The sequence below is a fragment of the Telopea speciosissima genome, chromosome 8, assembly GCF_018873765.1.
Source record: "Telopea speciosissima isolate NSW1024214 ecotype Mountain lineage chromosome 8, Tspe_v1, whole genome shotgun sequence".
In the NCBI taxonomy this organism is placed as follows: Eukaryota; Viridiplantae; Streptophyta; class Magnoliopsida; order Proteales; family Proteaceae; genus Telopea; species Telopea speciosissima.
In genome coordinates, this window is record NC_057923.1 from 59,837,937 (window position 1) to 59,856,973 (window position 19,037).

The window sequence follows — 19,037 nt, forward strand, 5'->3', positions numbered from 1 at the left end:
GTCAAGTTAGCAGACACACCCGCACGCCACCGTTAAAGGCACAAATAATAATCAAGGGAGAAAGTTCTCTGTCCGAGAGTGTGGCCTACGCCAGCACTCCCATGAGTCTATCTCTCTCCTCCCCATGTGAAAAAACATCTCTGCCCCCTTGTTTTAAGGAGGAGAGAGATAGACACATGAGAGTACCCACACTCCCGTACAGAAAACTGCTTCTCAATAATCAATCTAGGCCCAACACCGAACCACTTACTAACCAATAGATAAGATTTTTCAGACTTTAACTGGTCAGTTTTGATCAAGCCTACCTGTGCGGGCCCTTTTGACACCCCTTCGAGGAAGCAAAACAAATAAAAAGATGTTTATTGGAGGTGGAGAATCCAAGAAAGATTTTGTGACGTCCAATGAGGAGATACGTTTCCGAATCTCAAGTAGAACACTTTATACTGAATTGGCAATTCTAAACCTTGTTCTGGTAGCACATTCTGTGATTGTATTGTCTTTATTTCAAATTCAAAATGAGTTTGAGTGGACCATCCAAATGGATCTTTGGATGATGATATGATTATGACTAAGGATGTAAGTTTGTCTGGGCTAAGCTTGAGCCCATCTGAAGCTTGCCCGAAAATCTCAAGGCCTAAGCTGTGTTAGGGTAGGCATTTCCAAACCTAGGATGAAGTTGAGTTTGGCTTGATTTGAGGTCATAGATTAAGACTGTGTTTGGTATGTAATCTCATTCTGAGAATGCACATGCCGGTTGTGTTTGGTATACATTCTAGGTTGATTTTACATTCTCGGATGATAAAAATAGTTGTTTTCTCGCAAAAGAATGCATATCAAACACAACCTCCCATTCTCAGATTGTAGAATGCATTATTGAGTAAGAATAAAAACACTGTTTGTGCATATGTTGGCTAAAATGCACTGTTGATTTTAGAATGCATTTCATCGAACAATTCATGGGCAACCTCGTAGCTCCATGGACGGTGCACAATTAGATGCTAATTCAAATCAATTAAAATAAACTTTGCAACAGCATTAACGATAAGCCAACAACCAAAAGGACAAAAGAACCAAAAATTGACCAGATTGCTTGATAGTTATTCGACATATGGAATGCTAACATGTCGATTTCTGATTGTTTGATAGATATTGGATACCATGGATAAGCAATGTATAGTGTATTGGACTTTTTCTCAGCCATCCAAATCTTGATTATATAGATACTACCTGACATTGTATAATGTTTTTAAGTTGAAACTCATCCTATGAAACAAATACAATAAGGGGAAATATCATCCCCCTCTAGGGGTGTCAATGGGTCGGGTTGGGCCGGGCTTGCCCTAAACCCTAACCCAACCCTAAAAGCCTTAACCTAAACCCTGACCCGACCTGACTTTGCTAGGGCCAATAAACCCTCAACCCAGTCCCTACCCTGCCAGGGTTTTTCCTGACCCGACCCGGCCCTGATTGACCCTGGTAGGGTCAGGTTGGCCCTAATTGACCCTGTCTTGACCCTGACCCTGATTTTGTCTGTAATCTCATGTGCCTTTAGGGCTTTTTTTTGTCATTTGCTTTTTAATTTTTTTATTAGGCTATATATATAAATAAATATTAGACCAATATATATATATATGCAATATTATATACTTATAATTAATACAGGGTTGGGTTGGCCCGGGCCAGACTATAACTAAACCCAAACCTGCCCTCAGGGTTGAAAAATCAGGGTCGGGTCCGGACCGGGCTGAGGGCGGGTTGGGGCCAGCCGGGCTTTATTGACACCCGTATCCCCCTCCCCTCTAAATCAACCCAATACCCAAGTTTTGAAAAAATGATAATGCCCTCCCCTACTTTTTAAAGATTATATCAACCGTACCCTAACTGTTAAAAAACACCATTAAGTGATGACATGGCGATATGGCATGTCCAATTTTTCTAAAACCCCAGATTACCCTTAATCTATTTTATTTTCATTTTTACCCTCATCAATCCCAAAACCCCTTTTACAGTTTTACCCTTCATCGTGTTTCACCCCAAATCAAAATCCCTTTTTCGTTTCTTAATCTTCTTCTTCTTCTTCTTCTTCGCACGCCTCACACCTGAAGCATCAAAACAACGAACACCACCGCCGATCCTCTTCTTCATCGTCTTCTTCTGCCAGCACCACCTTCATAGCACCAGCGCCAACACCACCACACTGCCGCCGCCGATCTTCTTCTTCTCTTCTACTAAACCCGTCTGCTACTTTCATCATCTAAATGTAATCAAAACCCTTTTTTTCGTTTCTGTATCAACCCCTCCGAAGGCTGGACTGGCTATGTGCACGTCGGGATGCGCGTACGTACATATCCCGATCCGATTCACCGAAGTTGTTCTCCGCCTCCACTGTCAACTGTGTTCTGCTACTCTAGCTCTTGTTCCAACCCCCCCCCCCCCAAAAAAAAGATCCACTCCGGTATCATCGACGTAGCGAAACCATTTCTATTGGAAGATGGGCCGTTTTATCTAAAGAATGGAAAAAAAATTCTGTTAGATTATTCGCTTCTTTACTGTTATAAATTACAAACATTACTTCAGTGGAATACTTGTTTCTTGTCTGTGGATAACAAATGCAAACGAATCACTCAATCAGAGTATTCAAATCCGGAAATTGTGTTGATCGAGGCTGAATTGTTGGAATTAAATTGTATTTGACCAGGCGAGTCAATTTAAGTTTTTTTTATGTGAATGAAAGCTTTTTAGTGGGAGTTCAGTGAGTAAGAGGACGATAGAGCAACTGGGTTATGAGATAAGGGATATGAGCAACCCTGAACTGTTGAGAGGTTACCCATCTCAACAATTTTTCTGAGGATTCGAAACTTGGCTTTGATGATTAGAGCTCACTGACGGGTGAGGGAGCGATTTCTGAGAATACGCATCTCCTTAGATTGTTCAATTCAAACAATCTTATTAATTTCTATAATGGTATCAACACCATCATCTTCGTTTTTTTATTTTTTGAGGAAGAAGAAGAAGAAATACAGAAACGAAAAAAAGAGGTTTTGATTTTGGAGGAAAACGATGAAAAATGAGTTTTGATTTTGGGGGAAAAGCAATGAAAAAGGGGTTTTGATTTGAGATGAAAAACGATGAAGGGTAAAATTGTAAAAGGGGTTTTGGGATTGATGAGGGTAAAAATGAAAATAAAATAGATTAAGGGTAATCTGAGGTTTGAGAAAAATTGGACATGCCATGTCATCACTTAATGACATTTTTTAACGGTTAGAATACGATTGATATAATCTTTAAAAAATAGCAGAGGGCATTATCATTTTTCAAAACTTGAATATTAGATTGATATTAAAGAAACTTTTAGGGAAGGGGATGATATTTCCCAATATGATAAAGATAACGGAATATGTTTAAATTTTCTCTCCCTTCTGTACAAGTAAACTGATCCTACATTACATCAAACCACAGAGGGGCTAGGTTATAAGAAGGGAGGGGTGGGGGGCGAGTCAAAATATAATATCTTGAGTTCAGAGAGTTGGAGTGTAGGACAACTCTTACAATAATCAAAAGACTTGGGGAAAATATCATCCCCTCCCCTCTACCCCTCCCCTCTACGTATCTATAATATCAATCCAATCCTCAAGTTTTGAATAATGATAACGCCCTTCCTTACTTTCCCAAGATTCTATCAACCTACTCTAACCGTTAAAAAACGTCATTAAGTACTGATGTGGCATGTATAAAATTTTTAAAATCCCAAAATACCCTTAATATGTTTATAAAAAAAAAAACCCTTAAAATTCTATTCCCTTTTTGCCCTTTCATACTTTCTCTTCTGCGTTGTCTTCTTCCTCTGTGCTTCTTCTTCTTCTCCTTCTTCCGCCAGCACGTCAGCACCACCATCATCGCCACCACTGCCGCCTCCGATCCTCTTCCACCACCGCCACCACCACAGGGCAAAAGTGGGAAGTTGATATAAGAATTTGGAAAACCTAACCCTAGTTCTATGTATAACAAACAACCCGCTCCCCCTTTCCTTCCTTATTCATTCCTTCAGAAAGCCCTAAAACCCTGTGGCATCTCTATGTGTGTGTGTGTGCTTATGTGTGAGGAAGAAAGTGATTCACTGATGCGGATTATCTTCTAACATCTTTTTTATGAATCGATATCAATACACGTTTCCCTCAAATTTTCCTTTACTTTCTCTGTTCTTGGTTATAGGTAATGTTCTGTTTTCAATAATGTTGATACGCTGGCGATGAGGCGCTGAAGTTGTGGAGCAGAGTGAAGCGGTTGTTGGCGGTAACAGAGAAGAAAGAATTGGTTACGTCGTGGTTGGGATACGATGAGAAATTGGTTACGGGTTTTGGTCGATAGAGCTTGAGAAGATGGAAGAAAGGAAGAAAAAAACCAGGATGGGAAGAGAAAGTGGGAAAGTGATTTCAATAGAAAAAAAAGAAGAAGAAATAGATTGGGATATGATAACGTCTGGAAAATAGAAGTAAAAAAATGGAAAATGGGAGAGGGTTCGGTGAGGTTTTGGTGGGATTTTTTAGAAAAACAGAAAGACAAAATAGAAAAATGAAGGAGAAAGTGGGTCAGTGGTAGTAGAATCAAAATGGGTTTCAAGAAATAGGAAACAAGGATGGGTTGTAGAGGTTTCAAGTTCGACTAGATGGAAATGGGGAATAGGAAGAAGGAATGAAGAATAAAAATGGAATGGATGGAAATGGATTTCAGTGGGGTTTCTGTTTTCGCCTCATCTTTTTTATGAATCGATTCAATACATGTTTCCCTCAAATTTTCCTTACGCTCCCACCTGCTCCATTTGGACTCCACATTTTCTTCTTCAATCCCCATGGTTTAAAAGTTAAAAACTTCGAATTGATGCGATTCCTTTATCAACCCTTAGAATTTAATCCAGAATCGGAATCTGGATCGGTCAGCGTGATTCCAATACGATCAAGGTCGGTGAGAAATTGGCCGGAACATGCCTTAACCCTAGTTTCAGCATAAGGCTCGGTCAAATTGCTGGCAGAGGAAGAAGAAGCAGCACAGAGAAAGAAAACGAAATGGGGAGAGACGATGCAAAAGGAAAAGTAGGGGAAGGTAAAAAGGGAATAAAATAATATTAAGGGTATTTTGGGGTTTTAAAAATTTTGCACATGCCACATCATCACTTAATGGTGATTTTTAGCGGTTAAGGTACGATTGATAGAATCTTGGGATAGTAGGAGAGGGTGTTAGCATTATTCAAAACTTGGGGATTGGGTTGATATTATGGATACTTAGAGGGGAGGGGGAATGATATTTTCCCAAAGACTTCTCGAGAAACTTATTCAGCAAAAATTTTGAAACCTTCATTAGATATGTTGGGATTCAGGTAGATTTCACTGTTAAAAACTAGTCATAAAGGAATGAATGTTCCACGTCCTTATAAACCTTCACATCGGACAACTCACATTTGATATGAATTGTTATTTTTGTGTGGAAGGGAAGATTGTTGAGGTTTCACGTGAGAGCAACAATCTCACTTCAAATGTGAACAACCTGATCCTAACAAGAGACGAGAGAGAGAAACCTAGCCGAGTCAAGTCAAACACAAGTTGGGCTTAACTAAATTCAGAGCTGCAGTAGTTATGGGCTTTATTTGGACATGGGCTGGTTGTTAGCTCTATAAAATGTAACGGGCGTCGGGCCGGTGGGCCCACTGAAGTAAACCATCTTTTATTTCTGTCAAGTATCATGCGACGGACCTCCCTCCAGTGACCCAGTCTCCATTCCACTCTTTGGCAGCCGGGCAGCCCTGTCTGGGTTCGTAATCTTCTGACGGTTGTTCTCTGAACGCTAAAATTTTTTGGAATCTCGGTGGGAACTGGGAACTGGGGAGGCAGCAATGAAACCACAGAAGCAGGCATTGAAGGAGAAGAGTAGCAGCTCAAGAGCGAGAAGTATTCAGTCCCTTGATACCGACCTTCTGTGCAGGATCTTCTCACTTGTCAACCCTTTCGATCTGGCCCGTTGTTCTTCTGTTTGTAAATTCTGGTTTGTCTTTCATCCAACGTCTTTTCTGAATGTTAGCCTTGAACTACCCGAAAATATTCACACGTCTTATTGATTCAACCTTTTACAATTAGAGATGAAGACGCTAAAAGCTACGGTTTTTTATTCTCCGCGCCCAATTTATAAATTTCACTTGATTTACGATCAATATGTTTGTTTTCAGTTCAATTTTGAGTTTGTCTTACTATGATTCAGGTGTCGGAGGATCTCTTTTTTTTGTGAATTGATAGCTCATGGACAAAATTCATGCATCGGAAGTTCGTTTTTGGGTGAATTGATTGGTTACGGTAATTGGATTATGCACTACGGAGATATGGGGTATTCACGTTCTGATCAGGATTAATGTTTGGAATTGGGCTTCCCACGTTGAAATATGATACTTTGTAGAAGAAAGAAATGATTATTGTTACGTGCTTGGTAGGAGAGATGACAGAAAATAGGGGAAGAAGAGATAACAAAGGATAATATGATAGGTTTGGTCTTAAGGGCGAAGCCATGACGCCTTGACTTTACTGAGGAAGCCGTCTTTTCTCAAAGAGAAAACATAAGAACCAATTACATTCAAAGTCTACTTTCCATTCCATCTCCTACCTATTTAATAGGATTTAAAACAGTTACACTACTAACACTATCTCATTTAACTCCACAAACTAATAGATAACTACACCATGCATGTCTATTTATCTAACTACACTAGTTAATCATTGAATAAATTAAACAACTTTCCTAAATACTTGCACATCTCACGCCAACCCAATGCATGCACGTAACAATAATCCATCTTGAAGGCCTTTTCTAGTTTGAAGAAGGCTGTCTTTGGTAAATTATGTAATGGTTTGATGATCATAACAAAGGGTAGTAGCAGAGGAGAATTGTACATCCAAGTTAAAAAAACTAGGTGTAAATGCCATCCAAATTTGTATTGCCCATTGACAGTATTGTTGGAAGGGAAATATCTGGTGTCCAAAATAATAGGTGGAGATTTGGTGTGAACCAAAACTTTTCCTGTACTGTACATTTTGGTATTGGATAAGAGTGCTTTGGTCCAGAACTACATGGGGATCTTCAATGTGCGTATGGAGTATGGACTAGTTAGCTGATTATAGAAAGAATCCTTAGGATTGGGAAGTAGAAGATTTGAAAAACCTACTGCAGCTTATTTTGAGTATTTCTGTGGACGTACTTACTCATAACTGCAGGATCAATGGATTTTAATCCCGAAGCAGTGATTCTGTGGCTTGACTCATGCTTGGGGTTTATGTAAGGAAAAAAAAATGCGTATATTTTGATGGAGGAAAATTTGAAATTGTCCCCATGTGGTGTCCTTGGAGTTATATTATGAGATGGGGATGCCTACAAAAAAAATTCAAGATAGGAGGGTGTTCAATGATTGGAACCTTGCAGGGATGATAGATTAGTACGCTTTCCTTCCCCCACACCCCCCCCCCAAAAAAAAAATAATAAATAAATAAAATTATACCCATGATCCTTTTTGGGGTGGTATAATGATACACCTGTACACCCTCTTTTGCTTATTGCAATACATAATTTACTTCGTGTATGTCATTGGCAATTAGGATCCTTGTTTGCGGGGGGGGGGGGGGAGGACTAAGATGCGAATGACCTCTAGTTGCACTTTGCAAACTACTCTGTTAGCACCTAATACAGGTTGTTAAAACTTTTTTGGTTTTGTAGAACATGAAGTCTTAGTTTCCTGTAATTGGCCATTACTATTTCTTCTAATTTAAATTTACTACATTTTTCTATGGAGCTATATGTTCTGGCTACATGCCTACATTGTTTCTTTACCCAAGTGTTAACCCTTTTTCCCTCCTTTCCAGGCACAATGTCATCAATACATCTAATATATTGAAGGCACTATATTACAAGCAGCAACATAGTTCAATGGGCCATTCCAATGTATCTGCTCGTCCCGAAACATCACTACAGATGCACCTTGAGAGCCTTGCTATGGAACAGCATAAGCTATCCTTACAAAATGGTTTTGTTTCTGTTGATCAATGGAAGGGTCACTCTGTTGGGTACTATTGATTTTCCTTACTATTTTATTTATGATAACATACCTCTATATGTTCTGTATCACTAGTCACTACCTTTTGGAACTTTGAAGAATATGTTTGTCATGCTGTAAAATGTGTTATTATTTCAATCTTGTTTGTGAAACTCTTCGTTACTTAATTTTTGCATCCAAAACTCCATTTCTTTCTGACTGTTCCTAGATTTACCATACTAAGTGGAGCTTGTACTAGGAAATAGGGTTCTTTTCTTGTTGATCAAAAACATCAATGTGTTGCTTCATTGGAGCGAGTCGTATTATATATTTGATCTTATTGTAAAATTTGAGGTAGCTCATGGCTACCATGTTTTATGGTTAAAAATGCCAATAATAGTATATTTCTAGTATTTCTCTGTCTTGTCGTGTAAATGCATATATAACAACGAAAATCAATTGATCAAAAGCTGCTATGGTTTAGCAGTTAACTTCCTTGTGATGGAAAGAAGCACGTGAACAAAGTACAAGAGGAAGGCACTGAGAAGTATCCAAGCTGGACAACGATATTCTAGCAGGCTTGTTGTCTCACATGTCAACCTTGAGGCTGAATGGGTGGCAAAGGAATTTGGAGGAGATTCAATCGGTGAAATTGCAAAAATTGCTTTTTGTGCCACCAGTTCCCATATTTGGTATGAGAGGAACCTCAGAGATTTTAGAGACAAGACAAGACCCAAACTCCATTTGATATCCAGTCGGATGTTAAAGCCAGATGCAATGGTAGGGATCTGAAAGGTGCTGATTCGGGTAGGAATTGCTTCCTTATACAACAATGGGAAGTGCAGGCTTTGTGGTCTAGCTGATCTTGATTAGTTAATTCTGTTTGGGTTTGGGGCTCTATTCCTTAAGTCTCTGTCATTGACATGTGGCTTGTACAGTTTGGTTTTTCTTTTAGAATAAAGTTCTTTAATATTATATACCAAAAAAAAAACTGGACAACAATGCTTATCCCTCACCTATGGGAAAGCATAGATGTTGATATTTTCATTAATCCATTTATGTCTTCATCAATTTGTGGTAAATGATCTTCTTTGTGCGCCCCCAAAAAAAAAATTAAAATAAAATAAAAATTGTGGTACATTATTCCATTCTGAATTTCAAGCATCATCTCATTCTGAATCTGTTTCATTGGTATCCATTTTTGTTTTCTTCCTTGAATGGAAGTTTCACAACCTTAGCTTCAGTGGAGACATGCAATGCAGATTTTTCATTAATGCAATCTAGTTAGAATTTCATTAAAGTAATACTCTTTTATTTTCAATGGTGACTATATGAATTACATAGAACATTTATTATGTAGGTGTGAGGATTAAATTTACATCACATCTCTTCTGAATGTTTGTTGATCATGCATTTCTAATCTACTCTAATAGTGCTAACTTCAGTTTTTATGTAGGGTTGAACAGTGCCGAATGAAGATGGGATTGATTCTCACTGGTGTGGGGGATAAGGTATGGCTTCCTTGAACACTAACTGTGTTCTTATCCATGTATTTTCTTTTTGGTTTTATAATTGATGAATTATATAGATGTTGTGATCCTGAGATCTCCTAATTTGACCTTAATAGAGTGGCACTCCCAGAATCATGCATTCATGTGCCCTGGTATGTGCTTATAGATGCAAATCATTGCAAATTTCAATCTGGGTTACCTGTATTTATTTTGCAATTTTTTGAAAGTTCTTTTCACAATTGATTATTTTATTTTTTTGGGATAAGCAATAGATCAAAATAATTTTACTAAAGGTGGGGGAAGAGAGAAGCCCCACAAAAGATGGCCTAACTGGACAACTAGAACTCAGTGATCCAAATGACAGAGTTTCAAAGCAGTTACTTTTGATTCTTTGAGGTTAGTGGATAAAATAGAGCGAGCTGCTACATAGCATTCAATACATCTTTAAGCTGGGTCAAACTAGTTGCTCATGCAGAAGTCAGTCTTGAAAGCTGTGGTGCAGCAACCCAAAAAAGGTGATAGTGCCAATTGCTGACTAGCACTGCCCAGTTGAGATGTGATATGATTGCATCACGATGCCTAAGAACACGATCTAATAGATCATTGTATTGGGTAGTTGGGTCATAGTCTCTTACCATAAAAATGGCTGCATGTGTGGCAGCACCAACTATGAGAAATCCATCGATCCACATGTAATATGTGAACAACGAAATAACTTACATCAACTCAACTTATTTCACATTTCACAATGTTTATAGATGGCAGACGTTGGTCATGGGTAGACCCTTCCTGCTAAACTTTCTGCTTGATCTTTCTGAAATTTCCTAGTTATATTGGGAAAGAAATTGGAACTTTTCTATATTTTGTTGGGTGAATAAACTTTTCTATTAGTTACACCTTTTTCTGAACATCTCTAGGACCTTAGATATTCCTTTGCCTCATTCTAGGTTTACTAAATTTTATTAATTAGACTTCCAATTCATCTAGGGTTATGCAGAAAGCAATGAATTTTTAATGAAGTTCCTATGTTAATATTGTTTGTTTTCATCTTCTGATTGCCTTCAGAAGTCTTAAAATGTTAAATGCAACGTGAAATAATCCCCTCTACATTCCCCAAGTAGGATTTCATTGAATTCAACTAGTTGCTTTTGTCTGCAATTATTCTAGGTTATGCGTATCTGGTCATCAGAAAGCTACAAGTGCTTGGAAGAATATCCTGTTCCAGAAAAAGCCCCTTTAGTCGATTTTGATTTTGATGAGAGCAAGGTAACACTATGACATAAATGCTTATGTTGTTAATTTTTTTTAATGTTTTTAATTTTGTGTTAATATTTTTTTTAAAAATTTTGTAAGCAATTTTCATTTTAGAATAACAATGTGTGTTTGTTTGTGATTACATTTGAATTTTATGTTGAAACACCAGAGTTTTACAATCTTCCCCACTCGTCCCAAAAAGAGAATGGATGTAGTAAGTTATATGGCAATATTAAGTTTATCTATTCAAATGCTTTATCATTCGGTATTAATCATTAAAACTTAATTTCGTAACAGGGTTTAAATTTTATGGTTTATCTGAAAAAAAATAAAATTTGCATTCTTTGCAACTCCTTAACATCTTCAAGTATTTTATTTTTGGGTAGATTGTTGGTCTTATTGGAACCCGTATATGCATCTGGAGACGTCATGGAGGAAGAAGTATATTTCCATCACGTGAAGGCACATTCACAAGTGGCTTATGTATGCGGTTAGTGATCAGATCCTCCAATAATTCTTGATGACAATCATATAATTCAACCAAAGGAATTTTTATCTTTTTTAATTGATTTACTGAGGCCCGTTCAGGCAGTGTTTGTAAGATAAATACTTCACTAAACGCAATGTTCTCATAGATATGCATGATTCTTTTTGGGTGCAAAATCTAAATGGATGATAAATAGAAAAAATTTATGTTTTAGGGAGAGGGTCTGATTGAGGAAAATTGTAGAAAAAGGTAAACCAGGAAGTCAAGGTGTTGAACAGTTTTATGCTACAGTTTCTTCACCAAAAAAGTGGCCTGCCTGAGTGAGCACTGTGTCATTGAGCTGTATCGTTCACATTTTTATGAAATTTTCTCCATTTTGGGTCTATAGTTATATTGTTTTAGTGTTCATAGACAACTGTCATTATATTAAATCCTACACACTGATCCAATGTTCTTTGTCAAATAACATGCATGAACCATGTGAAGGTTTGGAGGGATTGATGCAGTAGCACTTTCGTGGACCTGCACAAATCCGTTTGGAAGCCTAGATTGAGATGAACCGGATCCATATCTGGTTTTGGTCTAGTAGGATATTTAGGCATTAATGTGGGTTGATATTGTAATCTTTATTTTATTTTATTCTGTTTTATTTTGGTAGAGTTAGATACGTAGGAGATTCTAGTTTTCCAGTTTCCTTGTTTTATTATGCTTCAAGTTTCCTTGTTTTAAATATGTAAGCAACGCAACATAATGGACAGATTGAAGATTGAAATTGAGTGTGTTTTGAGTATGCTTGTGTGGCCTGAAAGCAGCTTGTTGGTTGAGTCTCTCTCTCTCTCCTCTCCCCTGTTTCTCCTTATTCTTTCACTGTTACCCTTCTTCTTCCATTCTCTATTTCTCCTTTGTTGTGCTAATCCTTGTTCTCTACAATGGCTGTATAACTGGGATGGGAAGATGCAGATTTATCACCAAACTGGGCTTCTTTGCTTAGGAATAATCTAGGGTTGGGTTATACATGTTGGGCCTTTGATCCCATGGGTTTTCTATGTAATAGGCTACTTTTATGGGCCTAAAATATGGGTAATTAGGTTGCATACGGGATTAGCTATTTTAGTTCCATACTTAGTTTTATTTTGGTGTTTTTGTTCTTAAATTGAACCGGTTCAACCAGTGGTTCAATTTAAATAACTTTAGTAGTTTTTTTTTAAGTGTTTAGTTGGGCTAAATTAGGACTTTATTTTAAGTCTATTTCAGTTTCCTAGTCATGTGATTTGGTTAAGTGGTCATGTGGCAATTTAAGTGATCATGTAACTATTTAACTGTTATGTAAGTTGGGCTGGATTAGGACTCTATAAGTCCAGTCATGTTTTGAGTCTATTTCCTTCAGTATTTCAGTTTCTTAGTCAGTTTAGGTTACCTAATAGGTTAAGGATTGGGTTAGGCCTTTCCTTTTTAGTGTAGGGGTCTATTTTTGAGTCCTTTATGTAAGGTTGTAAGGGAGGAAAGTATTAGACACGGATTTTGATATTAATGAAAAACTTTTTGCTGCTCTTCTTCTCCATTGAAGATTTTTGTCTTGTATTTGATCAAGGCTGGTGGGATTGGTGTTTGATCCAATCGACACCTTGCGGTGTGAAGCCCGGGTGGTTCTTCATGGAGAGGCTGTTTCCCGACTCGAACCCGCAACTACTAGGTTGAAATGTAGCAACCTTACAATTGTGCTGAGGTCTGCCCTCTAGTTTTGCACCTAACATATGAGCAAACATTGTCATTATCATTATTGTTATTTGAATTATGTGCAAATATGTGCAGCACTGCTTTCTATGTTTCCCTTGAATGACTGGCTCCATGTTGCAGCTATATAGATCCAGAGGCTGTTGTTGGATGTGAGGATGGGACAGTTCGTGTATTTGACATGTATAGTAGGAATTGTTCTCGAATTATTAGGTACATTTCTTGAATACTTATATTGTCTTTCAGCCATTCCTGGATTTTCTCTTTGCTGCTACAACTCAACAAAGATTTCTCTTTACTACTGATGAACCAAATTATTAACCTATATGCTGCTTTATGTTAATTTCTGAACCATGCTTTATATTTACTGTTGAATTTTCTACTCAATCCTGGTCAGTTGTCTGTGCCAAAGTACAATTTTTCTTTTTACTTATAGGGGGTTAAAAATTTCAAGAAAAATTGAATTTGATTTGTTTTGTTAGGATCACCTAGAAATCCCATGGGTGAATGTAGTGTAAATTTCCTTGACTTAATGGATATTAATATTTATATAGATGTACATGCATTCCTGTGTGGAAAGAGAAGTTGTTATGGAAGTATTTATGTATGTATAGACAAATAGATTTATGGACTGAGATGCAATGTGTTGCTTGTTGTTGGTTACTTGGTTCCACCAATCTTCTTGTTTATTTGTTGTTTTTTCCTTGTATTTTGTAGGATGCGTGCTGGTTCTGTAATGTGCTTGGCTTTAACCGATCAGCTAATTCTCGGTGGCTCCTCTCTTGGAAGTATTACAGTGGCTAGTCTTTCATCTGGTGACAGCGTAGCATCATTAAAGTCAACTTATTCCACAGGTTATCTTCAGATGCTAGGTCAATAAGGAATATTTGGCTGTCAACTGGAATTCTTCTGGTGTATTTCATTTCTTCTTATATTGCTTGATTTGCTTACATTTAACCGCAAGAACACTTCTGCAGTCCATATCATGGAGGATATTGATACCTGTTTATTCAAGTTATAGATGTCGATGAAAATAAAAGCATGAATATACAATGGAGTGCTGAAGACAACCTATGCGTGGCTGTTTCCTTTCTTCCTCTTTGCAAATTACTTCCTGGATATGATCTTCAAGATCTTTCACGAGGCTAACATGTTAAACAATGGTCAGTTGTAATCTTTTGAAGTCTACCCAGCTTGGTTGTGAAGATGAATCTGAAGTGTGAGATAAAGGATCAAATGATAGATGAGAGAAAAAGGACTTATTTGGAATGACCAACCTCCAAGCTAGTGCTAAAATATATAAATGATAGGGTACATTATGAACACTATAGAAATCCCTCCCCACTAAGGTTCAAGTAAGCGGGAATCGGCAAAGTAATCACCCTCCATGGATTTTGATTCCGATTCAATCAGAATCTGCCAAAATCGACTGGAATTGGCCTGAACCCTAGAAATTACACACTTTTTTGAATCGGGAATAGGATCCATCCAACTCCGATCCGATTTGACTGGAATCAACAATCCAATTCCAATTCCTCAAACCAGGCTCCCCACCCCACCCCCACTTGAAAGAACATTTAAAAATTAATTTAAGAAGAAATCTTACTTGTCATAGTATCCTCATTGCTGGCTCCACTTTATTTCACTTATATAGACTAAAGGGCGTACCCAATGCACGAGGCTCCCGCCACTGTGGGGTCTGGGCAGGGTCATAATGTACGCAGCGTTCTTACCCCTGCTTTCGCAGAGAGGTTGTTTCCAGACTCAAACCCGTGACCACTTGGTCACAATGAAGCGACCTTTACCGTTGCACCAAGGTCCGCTCTCTATATACAACAACAACAACAACAACAACTAACTCAGCCTTATCCCAACTTAATGGGGTCGGCTACATGGATCCAAAACAAAACAAAATAGAGAAACCATAGTTATACTCAAAAATAAAAGGTGAAGAAAAGATAGGAGAAGAGGGATGGGGAAAGAGATGATAAATGACAAAGGAAAAGGACAAATGGGAGATGAGAAATAAAAGAAATAAAAGAAAGATGGAAGGTAGCAAGAGGAAAAAGGCACAACCCAACACGCAGGCTAATCTCAGCTAGATGGGGTCTACAACATGGATCCTTGCCCTCCAATAGGTTCTATCCGATGTCATACTTGCGACCAGACCTAGACAATGGATGTCCTTCCTCACCACTTCTCCTATGGTCATTTTAGGTCTGTCCTCTATATATTTCACTTATATAGACTACTAACATGAATGAAGAGGACTGGCAGTTAGGCTGGCGCTTCGCCAGTGGGGGCTTCAATATTTTTCATCTTTAACAATTGACTTCCGGATTCCCCCCCCCCCTCCCCCCAAAAAAAAAAAAGCACAAGCACAAGCACAAAAAAGGAGGTACCTACATGAATGTCTCTTTGGTTGAAATTTCAGAATTAGCTAGAGCTTTAAATTTTTTTCCTTTCTTTTGCCTCGTTAATGAGAATTTTCTTGAGATCTCTTTTCAGCCTACAATGCTTGTTGATAGAAAAAAGATGGCTGTTGATTTTTGCAATTCATTTGCCCCCCTGATTTCCTCCACAGTTTCATTGGTTAATTGCAAATGGGACAATGCATATTTAATACTTATTTTCTAGTGCCCGACCTGGAGGGTGCAGCAGTTAAGTTAATGAAGCAATAGGATGTTCAGGTCTTGTAGCTGAGCAAATCAATACCTCTCAAAAGTAACTCTGTGCAAACAAGCCTGCTAGCATGCCTGAGAAATGGCAACTGATGACCCAAATTTACCACATTCAAATAGAAAAAGAAGAAACCATCCTTGACAGAAGCATAATCTCATTCTTAAAGTACTGTGTACAATTTTCCTGTTTTTATGGGTGAGTATATGTAGGATGCAAGGAAGAAACTGTTTCAAATGACATACAGTTTACACGGTTTGTCCCATAACCTGCAAGCATGAAATATAATGATATTATTGTACTTTTTAACCTCATTTGGAAAACCAGAAAGACATTTTGATCAGTTAAGAGGATCACAATTTGTCAACAAAATCTTACAAACATGGTCAATTTCTTTCCCCTCTTTTTCTTTATCACAAAGAAACTGCTTCTTGGAATTTGAAAGGAGGTTAAAGGAAAAATAAGAGAATGTAAGCTTCAATAAGGTAAAGCTCATGACATCGTGTATCTTTACCAGGGAAAATTTTTTAATTATGAGGTGTTTCAGGCAACATTTCCACCATGATTCAATGTTGTCCACATGTCCTAACCAAGGACTGCTGATTGAAATTCAACTAAGGCTTTGTACTTGCGAGCTCATGGATGCAAGTTGTGCATTATGCTGTTGCAAAAATACAACCTTCTCATTTTTTTTTTACCATGACAATGACTAATGGTTTCCAAAAGCACAAGAATTACCTTATATGTATAGCAATAATTGTATAATAAGGGCCAGTGAACCTTGTCTTGTCATGCCAAGTCCTCAACAATTAACAAGTTGTAATTCCACCCAGATGTATATTGTTCTTGCTGAAGTGTTCTAGTATGATATGTTTTGTTTTGCTGCGTCTAATTTTTTCTTTGCTGATATTGATTTGATTGTTGCCCAAATTCAGTGGCTAACAATGAGTCCAGTCATTCAATATTCCACCAATGATTGGTATTTATTATAGTAGTGGGAGGCTAGAATTATGGAAATGTTTTGTGGTATTTGTCATTTTTAAGGTCGCTATTTGTAATTCTTGAATAGAGCATATTTATCAGATCTAGAATTTTGAAAAATCTATACTAACTGCTCTGAATTGCTTTGTTAAAATTTTTCTGTACTTCCTCCTATAGGCAGCATTTGGAGCCTTTGTTTCAACCCTCGTTCGCATTTAGTATTTTCAGGATCAGCTGGTGGATATTCACATTGTTGGGATCTTAGGTATGGAAATGTTGCTGTAAAAGGTTATCTGCACAAAAATGTTGATTCTTTTGGAAGTAAAGTTGTTCTTATAGAGGAATTTCAATTTTATGGCAAAAAGCTTTAATATGCTCTGCTGTTGTCTTTTTTTGTGCCAAATATGCAATTGATGATAATTTGGATCCCCTGTAACTTATTATGAAGCATGGCGAAGTATGTTTGGCCTTAATTTGACACATCAACAGGGGTGGGTGAAGCCCAATCTGTGTGCCAAACTTGGGTGCAGATAAGCTGCCATGTGGTAGTTACGCTGTTCATTATGCTCAGCCTAGCAAAATGAACGTTCTGCTGCCATGTTTCCCAATCATTAGTATCTTAAGATCTTTGTTTGTCAATAAAATGTGGACTTCTTTTAATTTTTTGCATGGTTGGTCCCCTTTTTTGTGGAAGCGAAAGTATGCACTAGGGATCATAATTTATGTCATCATTTAAAAATTTAATAGACCTTTCTATTCCAACCTCTCTCAACAGAGTCAACCCGCCTCCCCCCCTCCCCCCAAACAACTGTTTTTTTTCCAAAGCTTGAACTTTTCTTCTTCGTACCCATTTATGTTCCCATGATTTTTATTCTCACTGGTATGCATCAATATAGTCTGTAAATTCTGTGTTGTAGGGTATAAATTTATGCAAGAGCATGAATTCAGACAAATTTATGCACTGCAATCCATATAGAATTGTCTCAAGTTGTTTTCTTGATGATTCCTCGAGTCATTCTGGTTATTTGAGCATGCATCAGGTAATGCAGATGTATATTGTGTATTCTGAAATGGGTGCCATGTATGCTAAACCCAGGAGTTGGTAAAAATAGCTAGCTGTTGTAAACAAAAAGCAGGAAATATGTGAAGGAACTCATATTTATTTGTTGCTCAAGTTGTGATTCACTGGCATTTTTTCTATGACATTTCTAGTCCAATTTTACTTCATATTTTATTATTATTATTTTTTTTGTTTACTGTATTTCAGAACAATGAGACCACTTTGGGAAAAACGAGTTAGTCCAAATGTTGTGTATTCATTGCAACATCAGATAAATGATACATCAATGTTAATTGTCGGCGGAATTGATGGCGTGCTACGTATTCTTGACCAGAATACCGGTGAAATTCTTGCCAGTTATGTGCTACATGAAGGCAACAGAGCAACTTCCTCTGAAAACAGGTATGGTGTCATTGAAAGAAAGAAAGCCAAAAGGCTTTCAGAAGATACCCTCATCGACAGTATCCCAAAGCAAATGCGACCTCCCATTTCATGTTTGGCTGTTGGAACGAAGAAGGTTGTGACTACACACAGTGGCAAGCTCATTAGGATGTGGCGATTCAACAAATAACCTGGAGGAGCTTTACAAGTACAGCAGTACCCTTGCTTCATGGTCAACACCACCACAAGGTCATCAAATGATACGGATGGAGCGTACCATCTCCCTCAAGCAAGGGTGCAATTGGGTGGATTCTTTGAATGCTAATGCAAGTTTTGATGCAGCAGGAGGCTCCACTGTCAGATTGAAGGTTTGGGCTTTGTACTAAGTGCTATTTGCAGCCAAGGATCAGAGGGTTGCAACACTACAGCATTTCCAGGTAGAAGTTGATGCAATGCAGCTGGCCTGATGGATGGAAGATGGGAAATTTCAGAAAATGGCCTCGGAAGTGTTGAAATTTTGTGGGGTTCAGTGTTGGCCATATTCTCAAGATCAGTAAATAAGGCAGCTCATATGTTAGCTGGGAAGACACTAGATTTGGGTTGTAATATTCTTTTATAATGATATTATGTTCCACTGTGGTTTATTTGTTTTAGATAAAGGATGCTCTGGGTTGTAATCCAAACAATGTTTTGGGTGTTTTTAGTCAATAAATATTCTATTTCAACAAAAAGGAGAAAACACAGTTTGGTTTCTTTGAATTATGCTCTTTGATGTCTCAGTGGCAACAGCCAATGTATTTGGCATGCTCTGCCAATTTTTTGGATCTTTTGGTATTCTTATCAGAATCACAGATCCAGGAAATGACCCCAAACAAGTCCCTCTGC

General features: G+C 37.8%; 1 protein-coding gene across 1 annotated transcript; it reads left to right on the plus strand.

Annotated features, from left to right (window-relative positions):
- The first annotated feature begins 5,777 nt into the window (after nucleotides 1-5,777).
- LOC122672803 (F-box/WD-40 repeat-containing protein At3g52030) lies at nucleotides 5,778-18,877 on the plus strand. The gene is made up of 9 exons (XM_043870295.1): nucleotides 5,778-6,036; nucleotides 7,896-8,096; nucleotides 9,522-9,576; nucleotides 10,744-10,842; nucleotides 11,217-11,320; nucleotides 13,175-13,264; nucleotides 13,769-13,905; nucleotides 16,889-16,976; nucleotides 17,979-18,877. The coding sequence occupies exons 1-9, from the start codon at nucleotides 5,888-5,890 to the stop codon at nucleotides 18,340-18,342; spliced, it is 1,287 nt and encodes a 428-aa protein (XP_043726230.1). The 5' UTR covers nucleotides 5,778-5,887; the 3' UTR covers nucleotides 18,343-18,877.
- The last annotated feature ends 160 nt before the right edge of the window (nucleotides 18,878-19,037 follow it).